The 23,019-nt window shown below is 40.8% G+C and overlaps 1 protein-coding gene across 1 annotated transcript in view; it reads right to left on the bottom strand.

Moving 5' to 3' along the window:
* LOC140240197 (scavenger receptor cysteine-rich domain-containing protein DMBT1-like) overlaps nucleotides 1–23,019 on the bottom strand; it is a 156,045-nt gene that overhangs the window by 12,567 nt on the left and 120,459 nt on the right. Inside the window, exons 10-15 of the mRNA XM_072319994.1 lie at nucleotides 14,222–14,528; nucleotides 12,326–12,655; nucleotides 11,607–11,915; nucleotides 9,714–10,028; nucleotides 8,898–9,209; nucleotides 8,287–8,595 (exon numbers count right to left, since the gene is read on the bottom strand). Of these exons, the coding sequence (XP_072176095.1) occupies nucleotides 8,287–8,595; nucleotides 8,898–9,209; nucleotides 9,714–10,028; nucleotides 11,607–11,915; nucleotides 12,326–12,655; nucleotides 14,222–14,528 (1,882 nt within the window). The remainder of the gene's footprint in view (nucleotides 1–8,286; nucleotides 8,596–8,897; nucleotides 9,210–9,713; nucleotides 10,029–11,606; nucleotides 11,916–12,325; nucleotides 12,656–14,221; nucleotides 14,529–23,019) is intronic.

Here is a 23,019-nt window from a genome sequence, read left to right as displayed (position 1 = left end):
GTGGAGACCGATTTTCTACTGGTTTCAATATGGAAAGTGAAATAAAACCAGTAGAAAACCAGTAGGAAATTTGTACTGGAACCAGTAGCAGACCAGTAAGAATTCTTATTGGAACCAGTAGAAACCAGTAGAAATGCTTGATTTAAACCAATAGAATCCAGTGGAGACCAATGAAAACTCTCATTGAAACCAGTAGAAATCTCAACAAAACCAGTAGAAATCTTAACAAAACCAGTAGAAAACCAGTAGAAACCAGCAGGATTTTTTTTACTGGAACCAGTAAAAATCTCAACAAAACCAGTAGAAATCTCAACAAAACCAGTAGAAATCTTACCAAACCAGTAGAAAACCAGTAGAAACCAGCAGGATTTCTTACTGGAACCAGTAGAAATCTCAACAAAACCAGTAGAAATCTTAACAAAACCAGTAGAAATCTTAACAAAACCAGTAGAAAACCAGTAGAAACCAGCAGGATTTCTTACTGGAACCAGTAGAAACCAGCAGGATTTCTTACTGGAACCAGTAGAAACCAGCAGGATTTCTTTCTGGAACCAGTAGAAACCAGCTGAATTTCTTACTGGAACCAGTAGAAACCAGCATGATTTCCTACTGGAACCAGTAGAAACCAGCAGGATTTCTTACTGGAACCAGTAGAAACCAGCAGGATTTCTTCTGGAACCAGTAGAAACCAGCAGGATTTCTTACTGGAACCAGTAAAAACCAGCAGGATTTCTTACTGGAACCAGTAGAAACCAGCAGGATTTCTTACTGGAACCAGTAGAAACCAGTAGGAATTTCTACTGGAACCAGAAGAATACCAGTAGATGCCCTACTGAAACCAGAAGAAACCAACAGAATACCAGTAGATGTTGTACTGGCCCCAGTAGAAACCAGAAGAAATTCCTACTGAACCAGTAACAGCATGTACCAATGCATTTGGAAGAAGAACTTGCACTTCAAATGACTCCCATTATAACGACATCTTCAGGACCGACAGTTTTCTTTTTGTTACATTAAAATGTTGTTACCGCTCAACAATGCAAGAAAGAACATTGTAAATGTACACTAGTAGTACAGTTGTAAATACAGATAATAATTTAAGGACCTGATTTTTTACTTTTTTGATACATTGCAAAAAAGTTTCCATAGAACCATGTCCATTATAATGGATGTGCGCTAGTAGTACAAATTCTTCTTCAAATCAGCAAAAAAAACAAACAAACAAACAAACAAACAAACAAAAAACCTATTTGTAATGGTGCCACCAGATGATCAACTAATGTACAGTACTAACCAATTTTCGACTGAACGAGACATACCTGAATGTTCAAAATTAAGAATGCACACATGTACACAACACATGCCACACAAATTCACACTGCATTTGTATGCATACATTGATCAAAACATGAGACTTCTATCACACACTGTAAGTCTGGAGTAAATACAGTCTTAAGTTGAGGAAATTTTATTACAGGTCAACGGATGATAATCATATTACATGAGTACATTACATTTGTATTCATTATTCAGATTACTTTTTTTTTCACCATGTTGTTTTGCCAAGCCAAAGAATTTTTATTTCAGTTAACAATTTCGTTCAACTGATTATGTGACAGGATTTTTTTTTTTTTTTTGAAGACAAGTAAGGCCTCGACAGGTATTTGATAAAAAAAAGCCAAAAACATGTAAATTTGTATTACATCAAAAATACAAGGTTTACATTCCCGTCATTGAGCACTTTCCATATGCCCCATTTGTTTGTTAAAGCGATAACATAAAGATGATTACCCTAATCATAGAAAATGTTCATCTGAAAGGATGCAAAACTCATACGTACACAAACAAACTTAATAATAAAGATATTAAACTGATGGCATGACAAACAAACCTTCACTTGACAAAACAAAATACAGCATTGGTGGTTGGCAAAGAATAGATGTTCATAATTATGTATGTAAAATAAACCATGCTGTCTTGCTGGCATCATCCAAGTACATACATCTACTGTACATACACAGATAACACTAACAGCATCGATCATAGATAGTGCTAAAAAAAGCGGCACCAAAATGGGATTGGATATTGTAGGTAAGAGGCAATGAGTAAAAAAAAAAAAAAAAAAGAAGAGGAAAATAAACAAATAAACAAATTCATAGTCACATCTGAATGTAAGTTTACAGAATAGATTTCAATTACCAAAATGCTCACGCATGCTTGGCAGCTCATTTTATGTTAGTTAATAGCCTTTCAAAAACATAAGAGAACCTCATTATGTCAAGGACCTAAATACGATTCACCTGTAATTACCTTGTTTGAGTGTATATCACCTTTCTTACTATATTTTATACACAGCCCTGTCCCTTTGCTGCACACAGCATTTGGTTGGGCTAGTTTCTTTCTATAATAGGTCCTTGTTCTGTCAGCTGGAAAGTGGTATGCACAATCTGTGAGGTTTAATCAATGTCTAATAGTAGTCATAGATTTTTCACAATAAGTCAAGAGTCTTCACCTGGGACCCGATAAAATCATCCATTATCATTTGCAAACTGGCAGGTCTGTAAGTTGCAAGGTTACACTAATTTCATTTTTTTTTTAAAAGAAAGAAAATGCATCAAACTGAACATTACCCATTTGACCATTTAAAATAAAAAAGAAAAAAATACAGTGTACACCGTTGCATGATTCAATTACACAACTTTGAGCACAAACAACACAGCATGGACGCGGAAGGTTTTGCACTTCAGGCTCACACCCATAAGTCTTTTTATCCGATAGCAAGTACAGCTATACCTTTGCCATCAGTACAGCGCAGGAATCTTTCCCTCCTCTACCAGCACAGCAACTCTCTTGTGCAAAATCAAAATACTGTACATGAACTAAGTATATGCTGACTTTCTTGCAGTTTATACTTGTACCCATCATGAATGTAAAGATACACTGTAGCACAGAAGATCACCCAAGCCCAGTCATCTGGTTTTGACATATGTACTAAACTTGTACATTGTACATTACGGTACTGTACAAGTATTTCCTCATTTACGCTGTCACCAGTGATGGAATAACACAGGACATAGTGACACTCCTTTTCCTCCAGTCAATCTTTAAAGTACATTGTCGCTAACAAATCTCTGCACTGATGATGATGAGTCTGGCTGAATATGATGGTTCTCTCAGTTTTACATTTCTTTCGCTCACATAATTCTTTCACTAATGTGAAAATATCTTGAAATTTTCCTGAAGTGACAAGCTGACAACATACACTTTTTGTAACAGCAAATATTTGGCCAGGCCTCCCTGGTTGGGCCCATCTGGTGCTTGTATGACGATTTCAAAATGCTGAAGGCCCAAACTCTCAGTGAGGTCATCATTCTCTTAAAGGGGAAGGCTAGTAACTGATCAGTGGGAATCAGTGGAAATGCTGGGAGATGATTGTTTCAATCCTTATGGGATTCATTCAAGAGTTCATTGTATATCTATTGTTGTGTGAAAATGATTTGCTTCAGAATGGTCTCATATTCAAGTAATGTGCAGTTTAATGCTTCCAGGTTAGCGTCCCTGGTCAGTGACGGAGCATTAATCTGCACATTACTTGAATATGAGACCGTTTTGAAGCAAATCATTTTCACACAACAATAGATATACAATGAACTCTTGAATGAATCCCATAAGGATTGAAACAATTATCTCCCAGCATTTCCACTGATTCCCACTGATCAGTTACTAGCCTTCCCCTTTAAGGCAAGGGAAGATGTAGGGCCCACTCGTGGCAGTCAAAATACCAGGTACGTGGCATAGCGGAGCTCTGCAAGTCGACCTTAGCTGGCTTCTTCTAGTCCTCATCGTCTCCTAATACTTACAGACAAAACAAACAGAAAGAGAACTTCGAGTAATCAATCAATTTTCAATGTTTGATGTTAAAGTGATATATTGTACTACGTAAATCTTGCCAAATTGAGAACATTTGTTTAAAAAATCAGCACATTTTTCTTCTTCATTGGAGATCAACATTTAACAATCGTATCATTACATAGGTCAACTAGTGTTTCAGTTTGAACTCTTTATACATATGTACAACATATGTTACGTTTGCACGCCTGACTCTGTCAAGGGCATGTTATAGTTAACTTCACATATTCTGCTCAATGCACAAACCCGCACCCACCGATCGATAAATCACTAGCACAGGGTAGACAGTGTTTCTGGCAATTCCATTTCTCTCACTTACAATGTACCGGGTAACCGGTGTAGCCTGTATTTTACTTGGTGATTGACTAGCAAGCGGTGTTCCCTACGAACTGTTGTTATATACTGGCTTTTTGTACGCTTAAATGGTCACAGATTTGTCATACAATTTACACACACACATGAAAGCAAAGATTGGCATTTTTTTCTACAACTTTGCTCACTGCATGTCCAAAATACGATTCAACATAAACCTGATGCACCTTTCCACTTGGTATTTTTCCCCTTTAAATACATGTAGATGAGAAAAACTGAATGTACATGTATTCTCAAATCATCACTACTTTGTTGGTGTCTAATGTGGCAAACAGAATGTTTCCATCATGGCACACAAACTGATATTGAGTGATCGGAGCTAACTTAAATCCAACTTTGTAGTTAGCGTTAATAATACTTTAAATCTAGGCTAACAAGAGGTCTAAGGCAAAACACTAACCTTCTAACTGGCCAACACTGGTGCTCGGTTTGTCTCAGTCGGGTTCCTCATACACTTGCACTGCAGACGAGTACAGCATGGCTATGCATATCAGTGAACCTACTGCGTACTGGTGGCTGTAGCTGTTCCAGTGTCTCACAGTCCATTATCGGGCATTGTCAGTCTCCGACACGTACCACCACCACAACGGTAGTACCAGATACAGTTTGGATTCACAGTGGATTGTTTCGTCAATTTTCACGATGTCACTAGCTCGCACATTTCAAATCGTTTGAACATACATGTAGTATGGTGTACGACATTTCTGAAACATACCGTAGGGCGTACTGGTACACCGAAAAAAACGCAGCGTTCAAACGCACGGCTTCGCTTCCGATCGTCATCTAGTATGATCAGCTATGGTTGAATACGGCCTGGAAGCAAACTCGACATCAAAGTCACTCTCAAATGAAATAAAACGTCAATGTTTACCGCTAACTAAACCTTAGATTTCCTGAGCTCATTGAAGATTCTCATTCCGAAACACAAATGCAATCGTAAGTGGAGTTTTCTCGGTATAATTGGCTGCTGGATGACAGAGTTGAACGGATTGCGATGGGTGCGTTGATGTGTGTACGACAGCACAGTACGACGTACAGCTCAAATATGAATGCGGTGGCGGTCGGCCGGCCAGCCAGCCAGCGCAGGGCCGGGGAGCGGACGGCGGATTGCGCTGCCCGCCAAAAGTAGCTCGTTTGCATAACGGCTAGCTGCGCGGTAGAATATGACATCATGTTGCCGTTTGAGTCCCAGGGATTCATTGATGAGCATAACGAGTTTAAAGACAATTAGGTTATAACAATTACATAAGTATAATTTTATTTCAAAATATATGACTTATATTTCTATTTTTTTTTTGCAATTGTTAATATCCCCATGATAACAAATTTAACAAAATTTTCCGTAAAAGTTGTTCATTGTAACGACGTTCTGTTGTTTGACAACTTCCAGTAGAATCCACCGGTTTCTATTGGTTTCTGCAGGCACTCGGTTGGTTTCTACTGGTTTGACTTGTTAGAAGTATTTTGACACCCCATTTTAAACCAGTAGAATCTACTGATTTCTGTCGGTTTCTAATGGTATTACTTCACAATTTTACAGCCCTCTTCAAACCAGTAGACTCTACAGGTACTCGTTGGTTTCCGCTGGTTTGACTTGATATTTTTACATCCCATTTCAAGCCAGTGGAATCTACTGGTTTCTGTCGGTTTCTACTGGTATAACTCCACACTTCTACAACTCTCTTCAAACCAGTAGACTATCTACAGGTACCTGTTGGTTTCTACTGGTTTGACTTGTTTGTTTTTACATGTATAGGAGATGACTGGTTTGTACTGGTTACCACTGGTTTGACATGATATTTCGACACCCCATTTCAAGCCAGTGGAATCTACTGGTTTCTGTCAGTTTCTACTGGTATAACTTCACACTTCTACTAATCCTCTTCAAACCAGTAGACTATCTACAGGTACCTGTTGGTTTCTACTGGTTTGACTTATTTGTTTTTCCATGTATAGGAGATTGACTGGTTTATACTGGTTACCACTGGTTTGACTTGATATTTTGACACCCCATTTTAAAGCCAGTGGAATCTACTGGTTTCTGTCGGTTTCTACTGGTATAACTTCACACTTCTACAACCCTCTTCAAACCAGTAGACTATCTACAGGTACCTGTTGGTTTCTACTGGTTTGACTTATTTGTTTTACATGTATAGGAGATTGACTGGTTTGTACTGGTTTCCGCTGGTTTGACTTTATATTTTGACACCCCATTTTAAAGCCAGTGGATTCTGCTGGTTTCTGTCGGTTTCTACTGGTATAACTTCACACTTCTACAACCCTCTTCAAACCAGTAGACTATCTACAGGTACCTGTTGGTTTCTACTGGTTTGACTTATTTGTTTTACATGTATAGGAGATTGACTGGTTTGTACTGGTTTCCGCTGGTTTGACTTTATATTTTGACACCCCATTTTAAAGCCAGTGGATTCTGCTGGTTTCTGTCGGTTTCTACTGGTATAACTTCACACTTCTACAACCCTCTTCAAACCAGTAGACTATCTACATGTACCTGTTGGTTTCTACTGGTTTGACTTATTTGTTTTACATGTATAGGAGATTGACTGGTTTGTACTGGTTTCCGCTGGTTTGACTTTATATTTTGACACCCCATTTTAAAGCCAGTGGATTCTGCTGGTTTCTGCCGGTTTCTACTGGTATAACTTCACACTTCTACAACCCTCTTCAAACCAGTAGACTTCTACAGGTACCTGTTGGTTTCTACTGGTTTGACTTATTTGTTTCTACATGTATAGGAGATTGACTGGTTTGTACTGGTTTCCGCTGGTTTGACTTGATATTTCGACACCCCCATTTTAAGCCAGTAGAATATTCTGGTTCCTATTGGTTTATGCTGGTCATTACTTCATCACAATTGTATGACCCTCTTCAAGCCATTACTACTGGTACCTGTTGGTTTCTACTGGTTTGACTTAATTCTTGTTTATACATGCAGAAAAGTGACTGGTTTGTACTGGTTCATACTGGTTTTCCCTTCTTTTAAAGCCATCTTCAAACCAGTAGCCTGCACGGGTACCTGTTGGTTTTTACTGGTTGACAAGTAATGTCTTAACATGTATTAAAAAAAATGCTGGTTTGTATTGGTTTCTACTGGTATGACTTGTCTTTTTTCAACCCAGTTTTGAAACCAGTCGACTCTTCTGGTTTGTACTGTTCTCTACAGGTTTCCCTCTCCACTTGAAACCATTAAACAGTACTGATTTCTTCTGGATTCTACTGGTCTAACTTTAGATTTAACACTCCATTTGAAAACCAGTAGACTCTACTGGTTTTTATTGGTTTGTTCTGGTCTTTTGACCAGTTGAATCTATTGGTCTCTATGGGAATCCTACTGGAACCCTCTGGAAATTCCCATAGAAACCACTCAAATTCGGAAACCATTAAAAACCAGTAGAAGGTCTCTACTGGTTTCTACCGGTTTCTATGGGAATTTCGACCTGGGCTGTTACATGCATGTACTGTATAGCTACATTGTATACCACCTAGAAAATTCTCCACTGATCTGGTCAGCCTGTATGTACTATATCTATACCACATAGAATGTTCTCCATTAATTTGGTCAACCTGTGTACATACACATTAAAACAGCCATGCATACAGTACATCATACAGTATTATGTATGTACATAACTACTAGTGTGTACATTTGTGACATAAGCAACTCGTCATAACTCGTCATAACCTTTGATAACTCTCCACTTCAACTCGGCTAAGTGGGAACCCTGCTTAGTAGTAATTATATGCGTCTTCTTTCCAGTGTCTTAATGTACTATCATCTAATACTGTATGCAAAAATGCATGTGTTATATCTACGTGGTGAAGAGTGGAAAATAGCAATTAAATTGAATTGATGCTATAAATACTTGCTCTTCCATAAGAAGAAAGGTGCTTTCATATTGCGAAACATTACAGCAAAACTAAATTGAAGAGAGCAATCAAATTGTCAATATTGTTAGCAGATGATTGTAATGGTTACAGTCTTACCACATCGCACTCCCGCATCTTCGTTGTGCTTACAGTCATTGATGAGCCACTCCTTGGAATGGCAACTATCAAGACTCGTCTCCCAGCCGTAGCATTCAACTTCATCAAGGAGAATGAATCCCGAACCTTCCCCGAATGTTCCTCCACCAACAGCCTCCACACTGGTGGTGGGATATCCCAGTTGTCTGCAGACTACCTCGGCATCGTTGTCATCCCAGCCATCGTCACACACCGTGCCCCAGGCTCCATCGTAATAAACCTCCACCCGACCCTCGTACAACGACGTTCCTCCGACAAGGCGGATGATGACTGTTAGTGAAGGAGTGGTGACATCAAACACATCTAAAAGAAGCGACAAAAAAGAAATAGCGAATGGGTGAGAATAACGTCATCGAGTAGTGTCACCCCTATTCAATGGGAAATAAAGATTTTGACATTAGACATTAGTTTTTCCAACACCTTAGTTTGAGAATGGCTTGGTAGATATCAATGTCGGAGTCTTTATTTTCATAATTTATTTTTTATTTTTTTTTATTTTAGAGGCTGAAATCATTGCAACTTTATCACAGAAACGTAGCAGGGGCTAATAAATGCAAACATCTTAGTCTTACCACACCGAACACCTGCGTCTTCATGGTGTCCACAATTATGGTTGTACCACCCGCTGGAAAAACAGCTAGATAGCTTCGACTCCCAGCCATAGCAACCAACGTTGTCAAGGAGAATGGATCCCGATCCTTCACCATATGTCGCTCTAATAAAAGCTTCGGCGTTTGTGGTGGGATGTCCAAGTTGTCTGCATACGACCTGCGCGTCGTTGTTATCCCAGTTGTCGTCACACACCGTACCCCAGGCTCCATTGTGATAAACCTCCACCCGACCCTCGTACAACGAGCTTCCTCCGGCAAGACGAATGCTAGCTTCTGGTATGGGAGTAATGTATAATTCACACGAAGTGAAATAAAAATTATGTTAACCCTGGCACTAACGTAAGAAAAGTCCTACGTAAGGATTTCCGGGTTTTAATTATGGAAAGTATTTTATACATTTCATCATCTGAACGAGGAAAACTGCAAACAATAAGCTTCTGATTACAGGTTAAGGGTTAAAAATTTTGTCCCAATTCTTTTAAAGTCCTGGTAATTTTGAAATGATTTCTAGACATATTCTAAATAAAAGAAGACATGATAGGGACACGGAACGAGAGTTATCGAGATGTACTCAACTTTTGAAGAAAAAATTGGAATTACAATCCTTTTTCTTAGGAGTTAAAAAAAAAAGGTCTCCGGCCTGAACTCGTCGCGAAGTCTTTCTTTTCATTCAAGAGAGAATATGTTTTCACTTAATGAGCACGAAGTCTCTGCGACTATATCATTTAGCGTAGTAAAGGGCTCACAAATACATTTGTATAAACAGCGTAGTCTTACCACATCGCACACCGGCATTTTCATGGTGTCCACAATTCGGACTGCTCTGCCAACCGTTGGATGTACAGTGGGTAAGACTCGACTCCCAGCCATTACAACCAAGGTTTTCAAGGGAAATGGAACCAGATCCTTCTCCGTATGTCGCTCCAAGAAAAGCCTCGGCGTTGGTGGTAGAATATCCTAGTTGTCTGCAGACGACTTGCGCATCGTTTTCATCCCAGCCATTGTCGCATATCGTGCCCCAGGCTCCGCCGTAATAAACCTCCACACGACCCTCGTACAACCAACTTCCTCCAACAAGACGGATATTGACTCCTGGTAAGAGAGCAGTATCATGATTCCAACGAAATGATATATAAGTTACGAATATGGCTTAGGTGAATTACTTGCATGAAAAAAAATAACTTCAGTCTTTAAAGAGGAAAGCTACATGGAAGTTCGAGAAGAGAAGATTTCTTTTTCCGCATTGTTTGTGAACTTCGCAAAATATTAAACTGATTGTACCGTCTGAACAAAGTAATTTCAACCGACCCCGACTAGTGCACATACCAACTTTGTGAAAAATCCCGCATTTGGATATCCATTATGATTTTACGTCTCACCATTTAAACAAATCTAAAACGATGAAAAAGCTCTTGAATACGGGTCAAGGGTTCCCGGAATTATGTCTCTTTCGAATCCCGAATATTATATTTTTATTCTCTCTTGATGGATGAGGAGGGGGTTGTCGTTTATTAATCGGAGGGGGCTGTAAATGTAAAAAAAAAAAAAAAAAAAAAAAAACGAGCATCGTCACACACCGTCACCGATGCTCCACAGTGGGTGACTGTCCACCAACGAGAAATTCTGATAACGAGATCCCTCTGACAAAGGGCTCACTACCCCTTTCCCGCTGAAGAAAATCTTCCCCGGGAACACCCGGGAAACCCCGCAGTGTGAAAGGACGCTCGGTTGAAACCTAGGGGAAGCCTAGGTGAAACACCGATTAAAGTTTGGGCAATTTTTACCCTAGAAGCGTCCTGGGTAGGCCTAAACACCGATAGTTCACGGGGAAACCAGCGGTGGTTCACCGAGGAACGCCCAGCGTGAAAGGTTGTCTCGGTGAAACATCGGGGAAAATACGCAAATTATGTCAAAGTCATGTTTTGTTTCTGGTCATGCACACGTTTTTCGCTAGCTACCGCGCTCTCCCAAATTAATCCACACGTTAATTCGTGTATATCCATGTAAATACACACACGACTACCTACTACAGTATAGTAGTATGTCGTTCGTGTAACTTTCACAGCCGCGACGGCATTGTTGTACAGTATTGCATCTTGGTGTTGTATTGTCTACGCATGCCGTATACAAATAAACTGAGCTGATTAGTTAGAGTGTACTCGAGTTGCCGTGTCTTCTTCTTCGTTGATTAATCTTCCAGTCTATCTGGTACGCTGATGAGTCTTATCCGTCTTCGTACTCGACTATACTGCTGCGATTGCAACATCACTCGGTTTCTGAACAGTCCCGAGTTGATTCAGAAGCATCAGTCACACAATGATAGCAAATTCCATTTTATTTCTTTATTTTTTTTTATATACAATAATGAGAAGTTACGAGTACGAACCACTACGCACTGTAGTACAGTATCCACCAGACCATGTTGAAATTAGCGCGCGAATCGCGCCATTATTACACACTTCAGCTGGGATCGGCCGCGGTGCGAGCAGAAAACACATCTATACAGGGGAAAGTTGCATAACAAAATTCTCCGAGAGCATTGTCGTAGGTGTGAAACGACGGCAGTGAAAATTTCAGCGAGAGGTTCCCCAGTGAATTCACCGGGGAATCCAACGGTGGTTCAGCAAGAGGGGCAGCGGGAAAGGGGTGTTTCAAACAGCATTGTCTTACCACATCGAACAGAGGCATCTTCGTCGTGTCCACAATTATGGATGTACCACCCGATGGAAGAACAATTCGCAAGGTTCGACTCCCATCCATAGCAACCAACGTTGTCAAGGAGGATTGATCCCGATCCTTCCCCGTATGTCGCACTACCTAAAGCCTCGGCGTTGATGGTGGAAAATTCCAGTTGTCTGCACACGACCTGCGCATCGTTGTCATCCCAGCCATCATCACACACAGTGCCCCACGCCCCACCGTAATAGACCTCAACCCGACCCTCGTATAAAGACCTTCCTCCAACAAGGCGGATGTAGACTATGGGTGAGGGAGGAGTGTGACAATTCACACGAAATGAAATAAACATACACATGTTTCGCGTGTTAGCAAACTCTAGCACATGTATTTAAGATAGGATTAATCAAAATTGATCTTTACGTGAGCACGGGGAACAAAATAATGTTTACTCACAATCTTTGGGGGAAATCGACTTCATAGAGGAATAAACAAAGACACTTGTTGTCAAATACTTTCGCTTACTCAAACCACGCATCGCAAACAAAATCAACTAATACCAATGGAAATACAAAGCGATGATAAGCTCAGGAATTGTGAAAGCTTCCGTTTCATAAAATGTCCACGTCTTTATCACTTGTTAATCTGAACCAGCGTATATTTTGAATGTTAGAGCCTGAACTATCTGCAGTTTCAACAACAAATGTGCATACTATACAGCGAAGTCTTACCACATCGCACACCAGCATCTTCGTCATGCTGGCAATCATGGTTGTACCACCCGTTGGAAGAACAATTACTGAGACTTGGTTCCAAACCAATGCAGCCAACGTTGTCAAGAAGAATGGGTCCCGATCCCTGCCCATAAGTCCCTCTAGACATAGCTTCCGCGTTAGGGGTGGGATATCCGAGTTCTCTGCATACGACCTTAGCATCGTTATCATCCCAACTGTCATCACACACCGTGCCCCAGGCTCCATTGTGATAAACCTCCACCCGACCCTCATACAACGAGCTTCCTCCGACAAGGCGAATGTTGACTTCTGGAAAGGTAGTGTGACAATTCACATAAAATGAAATAAGCGGAAATAAACACACCGGAAACGTAAAAGGATTGACTGAGGTTAATCGACATTAACCTCATAAACAAAAAATATAATCAGTGAGGAGAGCTAAAACAAATCAGTCAGGCTTGAAGTTTTGATAGGTTTTATTTTGGATTTCAAGCCAAACGGAAAATGTGGGCATTTTTTCAAGGTAATCTGATTAATGGTTCGTCAATAATCCTGTGTGTACTAGAGCTAAATGATTATATTCCTCCATATTATCACCTCAAAAGTTATCGAATAAATACAATACATTATATTGACAAGGCTCCACATAAACGGTAGCCTGATGGTCTAAGACCACCACCTGAAAGAGATCTCGAATAATCATACACTGTTCAAGAAAAGACAAACTCAAAATATTGTGTCTGTGTGCTCTTCCAATTTAGAAAGGATAAAGCAGTAGACGGCTCAGTGAGCCGTTTTTTTATATGCACTTCAAAGCTGCATGCACTTAAAATGAACTGCCGCGACCAGAGTTTTATCTACCTTATTTCATATAAAGTTATGCTAGGTATTTTTTTTTTTTTTGTTAATGTAACGATTCCAGAAATCATGGAGAAACGAAGTAAATACCTCAAATCGACGTCAAATATTTTGACTTATCATCTCAAGTGAACCCAATTACTGTACGTGACATCTGAAACCTTTTAAGAAAAACCTGCCAATTTTCAATGCATAATGAATATATATATATATATATATATATATATATATCATAGACGTAATTATGTAATTGTGATGCAAAATGTGTGTGTATGGTCATGATCATTTTGGTACAATGTAATGTCAATGGAGCCAAATTTCTATGTCTGACATAGACCAATAAAGAATGAATGAATGAATGAATGTATGTTATATATATATATATATATATATATATATATATATATGAAGAGTTTATTTGCAAAAACCGATAAGTCCACATTTGACAAATGGAGATATTTGCGATTAAAGGTCAAGAAAAATAAAGAGAATAATAAGAAAACTTTTGCTTCTTTTGACCATAACTTCAAAAATGTACCTTTATATGTAGTGACCAATATATCATTAAAAGGTATTATTTTGTACTTTATGACAAAGATCGTCCTTCAAAATCTTCAAAAATGGACTTATCGGTTTTTGCGAACAAACTCTTCATATATATATATATATATATGAATTTGATCCTTGATTTAAACATTTAATATAATAATTGTCGGTCTCATTTTTTTTTTCCCGGCCTCCAGTAAAACCGGTGAAAAACGTTTGGATTAAAATGAAGACAGGCTTGCAATAGACTATTAGGCGTTCACTCAATGTTAACTACATGTACTCAAAATATCATAACACGCCTCACGTTTGAAATTGAAATTAAATTCATATCATGAAGTTATCTGCCATCTTGAGTTTCAAAATATATAAAAAAAAACGCACACACAATATTTATACAAATTTCTCCTCGTTAATGCCAGCTCATTTTTAGGATTACGGTATGCGTGTTGACAACTCGTATAGTTTTACCACATCGGACGCCTGCATCTTCGAAATGCGTACAGTCGTGGTTGTACCACCCGTTGTGAGGACAGGACGCTAATCTCGACTCCCAGCCGAAACAATTAACGTTGTTAAGAAGAATCGGTCCCGATCCTCTTCCATACGTTCCTCCAGTCATAGCCTTCGCATTGTTGACCGAATATTCGAGTTGTCTGCAGACTACCTCGGCATCGTTGTCATCCCAGCCATCATCGCACACTGTGCCCCAGGCTCCATTGTAGTAAACCTCGATCCGACCCTCGTACATCGAGTTTCCTCCGACAAGGCGGATGTTCTTCTGGACAGTGGGTGTTGTTGTTAAACCATCTATGCAAAAGAAAGCGACAATCCCTGTTTTTTTTTTCTTCTCCAAGTTAAACTGCACGGTTTATTTACCACCTGACTGTGGCCTGTATATGTTGGTTAACGCCATGGTCCACCGGTGCTCTTTGTGAAGTTTCATTTAATTTTGTAACTCGGACCAAAAGCATATCACATTCAACTTACATGCGATGGGATGTTGCGTTAAATAATATAATTTATGATTGATTGCAATTTATGATATCACGTTTTCTGTGGAAAAGCACCCCAGTTTCTGTGTATATTTCCTGTACCACAATTTTGTTGACCATGCATATACATTTTTTTTTTTTTTTATCATGCACAGTAGCAATATTATTGTATCTTAAAATATCTGTCGTTTTGGTGAACATCTTGATTGCATTTGCACTCCCTTTGAAATTTTCACACCCCGTCCTTTTATTTCTTTAAATTTTGATGTTATATTTTCAAGTAATATGACAAATGAAAAAAATGAAAAAAAAAACCCAGCGATTGAAGAATTTAGTGCATGGTTTGTTTATTCCTTTCATTAATATTTACATATCTCGTCATGCCATATGTGACCCTGCACCACAAAACCAACAAAAAGTCACCAGACATAGATTTTCAGGGCAGATTCTGAGAGAGCTGACTCTAAGCTTTAAATGATGTATAACTCAATACAAATTGACCTAACCTACCTAAATACTGGAAAGAAAGCAAACACTCTCGAAACGTGTGAACTGAGAAAAGAGGCCCTGAAGTACACGACCTATTCAAGCGCCGGAGAAACTGTGACGAAGCATATTAAAGGAATATAGGGCCTATAATGAATATGACTAATAACATATTCATTGCACATTATTGTGCTTGGACATCGAGCTGCAGATCGGTCCAGGCAGACCATCCAAAGTAGAAGAGAAGCCAAACTGCTGATGAGTGTCTTTCTCGAAAATGAGAAATGCTGAAATTGCTGAGAAGCTTCATTTTGGGAGTGAAATTGCTGAGAAGCTTCATTTTGGGAGACAATGTATATAATAACAAATTTTTTCTGGGAGACAATGTACATAATAACAAAGTGTGCCTGGTAGACAATGTACAGAATAAGAAAGTGTCTCAAAGTGCTGATATGACCCTTCTTTGTACGTTACATAAGGTATCCTGAATTCGATGAGAGGGATCACACTTGTTTTAATGGTCAGCTGTAGGCACCTGGAATCGAGACAAGGGAATACCCGTTGTAAAGAAAAGGTATAACTGGTGGAAGTCTGACACTGGTCAAAACAAGATGAGGAGTGACAGTTTTATCTGCCCCATGAGTACTAGCTTTAAGTTGACAAGGGGGTAATGTGCTGACATTAGTCCCTAGGTGCTGACACTAGTCTTTATTGTGCTGACACTAGCCTTTATTGTGCTGACACTAGTCTTTATTTTGCTGACAGTGCCTTGTGGAGTGTCCACTTCATAATTATTCATCAGATGACCAATGGTCATCTATATGATTGGTTAATTGTGTCGGCAAGGGGAGGGACATCTATGTGCCATATTTGATGTTACATTTTAATTTGGTTTCCAAGAGGGGCGGACTCAGTAAAATAATCATATGCATGAAGCTTGAGAGCCTGAAACAAAACCAGGGTGCAAGACCCCAAAATAGTTAGTTACAACTCGACATCTTTAAGTAGCTCATTGAGTGAAGAATCATTTGTGACCGTGCACCTCAAAACGAACATAAAGTCGCACACACTGATTTTGCGTGGGGACTGAAAATAAGTGAAATGGGTCAACCTAGCCGAACTTGACTTTTTCATATTTTCTGAAAGAGCGGGTCTTCTTTTACATTATGCTAAAATTTGGTGTCATAAAACGGGCAGGAAAGTGTGTTTTTTAGCAATTTATCACGAACATTTTTGGTAGAATAGTGTGATTAGGCGTGTCTGTAGAATCCCTTTTTCATTTCTGAAAAACCTTGTCCACACTCTTCACTTTCAACTCTAATAACTTTTGAAAGGATAATGCTACTGCTTTGAAAGTTGACATTACTTATGGACAGAATGTGTTAATGAGGCATGCTTAATTTCAATTTAATCTGATAATCCCTTCATTGTTGTTACTCTGGTGGTTTACTTCCTGTTTTTTTTTTTTTTGCCCCATTCATCGCACAGCCAGCACGGTTTGGTAAAGATTAAGCGCTTGAATAGAAGCTGTACTTCAGAGCCTCTTTTCTCAGTTCACACTTTTCCTGAGTTTGTGCTTTCTTTCCAATATTTAGATAGGTTAGGAGAGTCCATTTGATTTGAGTTATACATAATTTTAAAGCTTAAAGTCTGCTCTTTCAGAATATGGTCTTAACTAAAAATTCATGTATGGCGACTTTTTGTTTGTTTTGAGGTGCAGGGTCACATTTCACTCCAACTGTACACATCATTTTTCGGCTGAATAAAAGTCCAGCGGACACCAAGGTTCACATACGACTTGTGTGGAATGGGACTTTGATTTTCAATGACTGCCGGTGTGTGTGTGCAGGTGAATGATGCGTGAAAGGTACGCCAACATCCATGAATGTTGAAAACCTCGTTACACTTGGTGGCAGCGGTGGGATGAACTCCCATGAAATTGCAAGCAAGCAACCATCAGTTGAGACTGTTTCTGTGTGATCCAGAAATATCACCTGAGTAGCCGAGTAGCAACCATGCTGGTTGTGATGTTGCTGTTATAGAACAGTGTCTTGAGACTCAGAAGTTTGGCGAGCCCCAACATTGAGAGAACAATTTGAAAAGCTAAGCTGAGCTGCATGAAGTCAGTCGTCTGCAACGCAGTTGTGATGTCTTCAACGCTTCCGACATTGCATGGGCTGACCAGGTTGCAGACAGACGCCGGTCCAGGGACGGGCTGAGACGAGGACGTGGACGGTGCCGTCAGGACGGAGTCTGGGACCCAGGAGGGACGAGACTACACGGAGCAGCAGACAGCTGAGCAGGGTGACCACAACACATCGCCAGGGACGATTGACAGGGAGAGCAAAAGTCTTGTCATAGGGGGTAAGTGAGCTTCTCTTGGTCAGTTTCACGGCAAGGCAGAGGGGGTAAACAGTACTACAATAATAATTGTTATATCTTAAGTTAAGTGTTGTGACAGGTTGTTAGTTAAGACTGTATTAACATGGAGGGGGAAAGCAACTTAAGTCAGTTAAGAATGCAAGAGTTGAGGCAAAAGTGTGAAGAGTTGGGGCTGCCACATGAAGGACTGAATAGAAATCAGTTGGTTCAGAGCATAGAAGAGGCAAATAAAGGGCAAGTTTCATCTCAGCCAGAGGCGACTGTTGTTAGCACAGATGGGGATGAGGCCCAAAATGCTGCTGCACGCAAAGAGTCTTTAGAAGAAACGCGCATGCGCTTTGAATTACAAAAGTTGAGAATGCAAGTGCGGCTAGCAGAGCTAGAAAAAGAAAAGCGTGAAAACATGCCTGGCGCAGCACCTGGAAATGCAAGCGTGGTGGAGGGAGGTATTAGGCGGCAACTTCCCTTTTACAAAGAAGGGGAGGATGTAGATGTATTCCTGCGTACTTTTGAAAAGATGGCCCATTTGAATAACTGGCCTAGGGATGTATGGGCACTACAACTGGCCCCACTGTTGTCAGGAAAGGCCAGAGAAGCATATGCCAGACTGTCATTAGAGAGTAGTAGGGACTACGACGCGGTGAAAGCAGCCATACTGCGTAGATATGACCTGACCCCAGATGCGTACCGGGTCAAGTTTAGAGAGTTGAGAGTTGACAAAGAAGAGACGTACACAGAATTCTCTGTGAAGCTCTCCGACCTGTTAGGGCTTTGGCTAGAGGGGGCGGGAGCAGACACAGATGTTGACAAATTGAAGGAGCAAATCCTTATGGAGCAAATGTTGAAGCAAGTCCCCTATGACTTAAGAGTATGGCTCCGGGATCATGAGCCGCCAACACTTCAGGCCATGGCGAGGCTCGCAGACCAATATGTGCAGAGTAGAAAAGAAATGGGAAAGCCCCAGGGTTACACAGGAGGCAGACAGGACCTCAGATCATTCCCTAAATCTGGAGGAAAGCCCAGTTTTGGGAGCGGGAAAGGGGAAAACATACCCCAGAAACCGGTACACAACCAAGAACAGAAAGGCAGTCGGGGGAAGATACAGTGCTATAAGTGTGGCAAACTAGGGCACATAGCAGTAAACTGTCAGAGCGCTCAAAAATCTACCCCAAAGGAGGAAAGGGATGCAAAACAAGACCCTGCATACTTCTGTAGATCTAGACCCCACAAATTCTTAGAGGCATACACTAGCCAGGCTATGCTAGGAGGAAGAAAGGTGAGCCTATTACGTGATTCAGGCTGCACCCATTCCCTTGCTAGAGTAGATGTAGTAGACCCGGACCTCATTATCCCAGGAGAGACAATCCATGTTAGGGGTTTATTCATTAAGAAAGAGCTACCAGTGGCCAGAGTACATCTGACGAGTGATGCCTATGGTATTCAGAAGTGGATTCGTGTGGGAGTGGTCGATGATATTGAAGTAGACATGATACTGGGCAATGAACTTGTCCATGAAGAAGACCCCGAGTTGAAAATGCCCGTAGTGAGTGGAAAGGAAGAGGGCTTGGTAGTGACACGGAGCCAGGCTCGCGTGGAGAAAGAAAAGGTAGAAAACGAGAGAACAGAGAGGGAGAACTCCCAAGTTCGTGTGAGAGACTTGTTCAGCATGAATGAGGGAAATGATGAAGTAGTTGATGCTGACAAAGCTCGCATGGATGGGGAATCTCACGAGGGGGAAGAAAGTAGCCACAAAGCAGGAGAACAGATGGGGAAGAAAGAATCCTTAGACTCGAGAAGTAGAGGGCACAGCCAATTAGACATAGGGGTAACAGAATTAATTCAAGCCCAGCAAGAGGACATAGGCCTAAAGTCAATTTGGGAGAAAGTAGAGGAGGAGGATGGAAACACGAAATGCTACTTTTATGTGGACAAGGGGGTGCTCATGCGTAAATGGTCTGGTGCAAATCAAGCCCAAGGGGAGGGATACAGACAAATAGTAGTCCCTAAGCAGTACAGAGGAAAGCTGCTACATATTGCACATGACAATCTGACGGCAGGGCATTTGGGGGTTGGTAAAACACAACAGAGACTGATGCAAAATTTCTACTGGCCAGGGATATTCCGGGATGTAGCAGAATTTTGCAAAACATGTGGTCCATGCCAAAAGTGTGCAAGTCAGTACCGGGGAGGGAAGGCAAAACTAGTGTCAGTCCCAGTGATCGGCAGGCCATTCAGGAAGGTTGCTATGGATATTGTGGGCCCCTTACCAAGAAGCAAAAAGGGCAATAAATACATCCTTGTCCTCTGTGATTACGCAACACGTTATCCCGAGGCAGTACCCCTCCCCTCAGTAGAGGCTGAAAAGGTGGCAGACGAACTGATAAAGATCTTCAGCCGAGTAGGGATTCCAGACGAGCTCTTAACAGATCAGGGGTCAAACTTTATGTCCCTCCTAATGAAACAGCTGTGTAGTAGTCTGGGTATCAAGCAGCTAAGGACCAGCCCTTATCACCCCCAAGCCAACGGACTGGTAGAGAGATTTAATGGGACTTTGAAGGGGATGCTGAAACCGTACACTACAGAAGGGGATGTGACCTGGGATGAACTCATCCCCTATGTGTTGTTTGCATACCGAGATGTTCCCCAAGAATCAACGGGATTCTCCCCATTTGAACTTTTGTATGGGCACAGAGTAAGGGGACCCCTAGATATCATTCGGGAGACCTGGACAGGTGAAATTCCCTCACAAGAGAGCATAGTGACGTATGTGCTAAGGAGCAGAGAAAATCTGGCCGCAATCACGAAAGCAGCCCAGACAAACCTAGCCATGGCCCAGAAGAAACAACAAGTGTGGTATGATAGGAAAGCCAGAGCAAAAGACCTGAATGTAGGCCAAAAAGTGCTGGTGCTACTCCCATGCAGCACTAATAAGCTAATGGCTAAATGGCAGGGCCCCTATCCAGTGGTACAAAAGCTGAGTGACGTTAACTATGTGATTGAGATGGGGGACAAAAGAAAGAAACACCGCGTGTTTCATACAAACATGCTACGTGAGTGGCGAGAGCGGGAGAGCACATTTTACATAGATGTTGAAAGTGCAGAGTGTGAGGAATTAGATGAGGACATCGAGTCAATGACCTGTGAAGCGTCCCCATCTGAGATCAAGATACCAGACTACCTCTCAGATGCACAGACGAAACAAGTGACTGACATAGTGGGGGAGTATAGCGACATCCTTAGTGACAAACCTGGACGGACGGATGTAGTGAGACATGACTTAATCACTACAAATGACCGTCCAATCAGACAGAGGGCATACCGACTCCCACATGCGTTAAAAGATACAGTAAAGAAAGAACTAGATGAGATGTTGGATGCGGGAATCATCTCCCCTTCCGATTCCCCATATGCTAGCCCCCTTGTGATTGTTAGAAAGAAAGATGACACCCTTCGACTTTGCGTCGATTATCGCAAACTTAACCAAGTGACTGAATTTGACGCATACCCAATGCCCAATATAGAAGCCATCATAGACGAGCTAGGAAAGGCCAAGTTTATGACCGCGATCGACCTGACAAAAGGGTACTGGCAAGTTCCCCTAACCGACGATGCAAAGAGAAAGTCTGCATTTATTACACCCTTTGGCCTCTTTCAATTCAATGTGATGCCTTTTGGGATGCAGGGCGCGCCAGCCACCTTTCAGCGGCTTGTAGATCAGGTGCTACGTGGATTAAGCAAGTTTGCGACTGCGTACATAGATGACATTATCATCTACAGTGAATCTTGGGAGCAGCATCTGGTCCATGTCCGGGAAGTGCTAGAAAGGTTGAGAGCAGCAGGCCTAACAGCAAAACCCAGTAAGTGTAAAGTCGCCAGGAGGGAGGTACTCTATCTGGGGTTTGTTTTGGGAGGGGGTTGTGTGAAACCCGAACCAGCTAAAGTGGAGGCAGTAATGAATTACCCGCAGCCTGCAACAAAGACGGATGTCAGAGCCTTCTTGGGCCTAACAGGCTATTACAGGAAGTTCATTCCAAACTATAGCAAAGTGGCAGCCCCACTCTCGGACCTCACTCGTAAAAGTGAACCTAGACTAGTTAGGTGGAACAACGAATGTGGCCAGGCAGCGTATTTTTTATTTACACGCAAGCCTGTGGCTTTTCGCAATTTAATTCAATGAAACCGCTTGTGATGCGTCTATATGCTTACTCCGCTCAGGTTGCGAAGAGTTCTGTGGGTTACTGAATACTCAGTAGTACTTGTACAGTGCCTCCGCTCTCGCCGATTCGATTCGTACACGTGCATCAGTGAGTGTATGAAAGTTTTGCTTGCCGTGGTAGACCTGCATCCATCAAGTCCATGTACGTACATTGTACTATGTAAACGAGTGAGAGTGCGAAAAACAAGACAATACAAAACAAAAAATTTGAAAGTTATGGAATAGGCTGGTACATGTGCATGTACATGTATCAGAGAGTTCTGAAATAACATGATCGCATAATCTAATGACACCTGAATGGAATGAAATACATTGGAAAATCATGCTTGCCATTTTTCTCATTTAAAAATTAATACATTGTATCAAAAGTAATGTATTTGTCTTTCAGACCCCCCTCACTCTCTTATTTCCAAAACGTCTCTCTTCTCCCGTCTCTCCATACATCATAGTATTTGTTCCAAATACAAGCTTCAAGTTTCAAGTTTCAAGTTTATTTAACCAATATTCATTAAACATTTGACATTTTACAAAAGGATACAGCAATAAGAATAATGAATGGTTTGGGACCCCAAAAGAAGCTTGTAAAAAAGGGGTCCCGGATAAACATATAAAACAAAGCATAACATACTAAAGTTTTAAACATATTAACAAGAAGTATAATAGTAACATATTTACATAGGAAAACATACTAAAGCAAAACATACTAAAGTTTTAAACATATTAACAAGAAGTATAATAGTAGTAGAGCAGATAAGCCCTCAAAATCACGTGAATTGTGCAAAATTTGACTAAAGCATGAAACTTTCACCAGTGTTAGTACATACCATAAGATTTATTTTAAGATCGGGAGGTAAGTCTGATTTGACCTCTGATGACCTCCAGAGGTCAATGTACTTTAGATATCAGAAAATCAATGTTTTTAGACATTTGGAAATGATTATGTGGTTATGTTGCACTAAACATGCATTTATACCACAGAGAAATCATTTCCAGATTCAGCAGAGCACTGACAGGTTTTTACCTTTGACCTCTGATGACCTCCAGAGGTCAATGAACTTTAGATATCAAAATATCGATGTTTTTAGACATTTGTGAATGATATATGTGGTTATGATTCACTAAACAGGCATCTATACTTCAGGGAAACCATTTTCTGATTCCACAGAGCATTGACAGGTTTTAACCTTTGA

This window comes from Diadema setosum, chromosome 16 (assembly GCF_964275005.1).
Source record: "Diadema setosum chromosome 16, eeDiaSeto1, whole genome shotgun sequence".
Classification (NCBI taxonomy): domain Eukaryota; kingdom Metazoa; phylum Echinodermata; class Echinoidea; order Diadematoida; family Diadematidae; genus Diadema; species Diadema setosum.
Note: the sequence above shows the minus strand (reverse complement) of the source record. Positions and strands in the feature narration are given on the sequence as shown.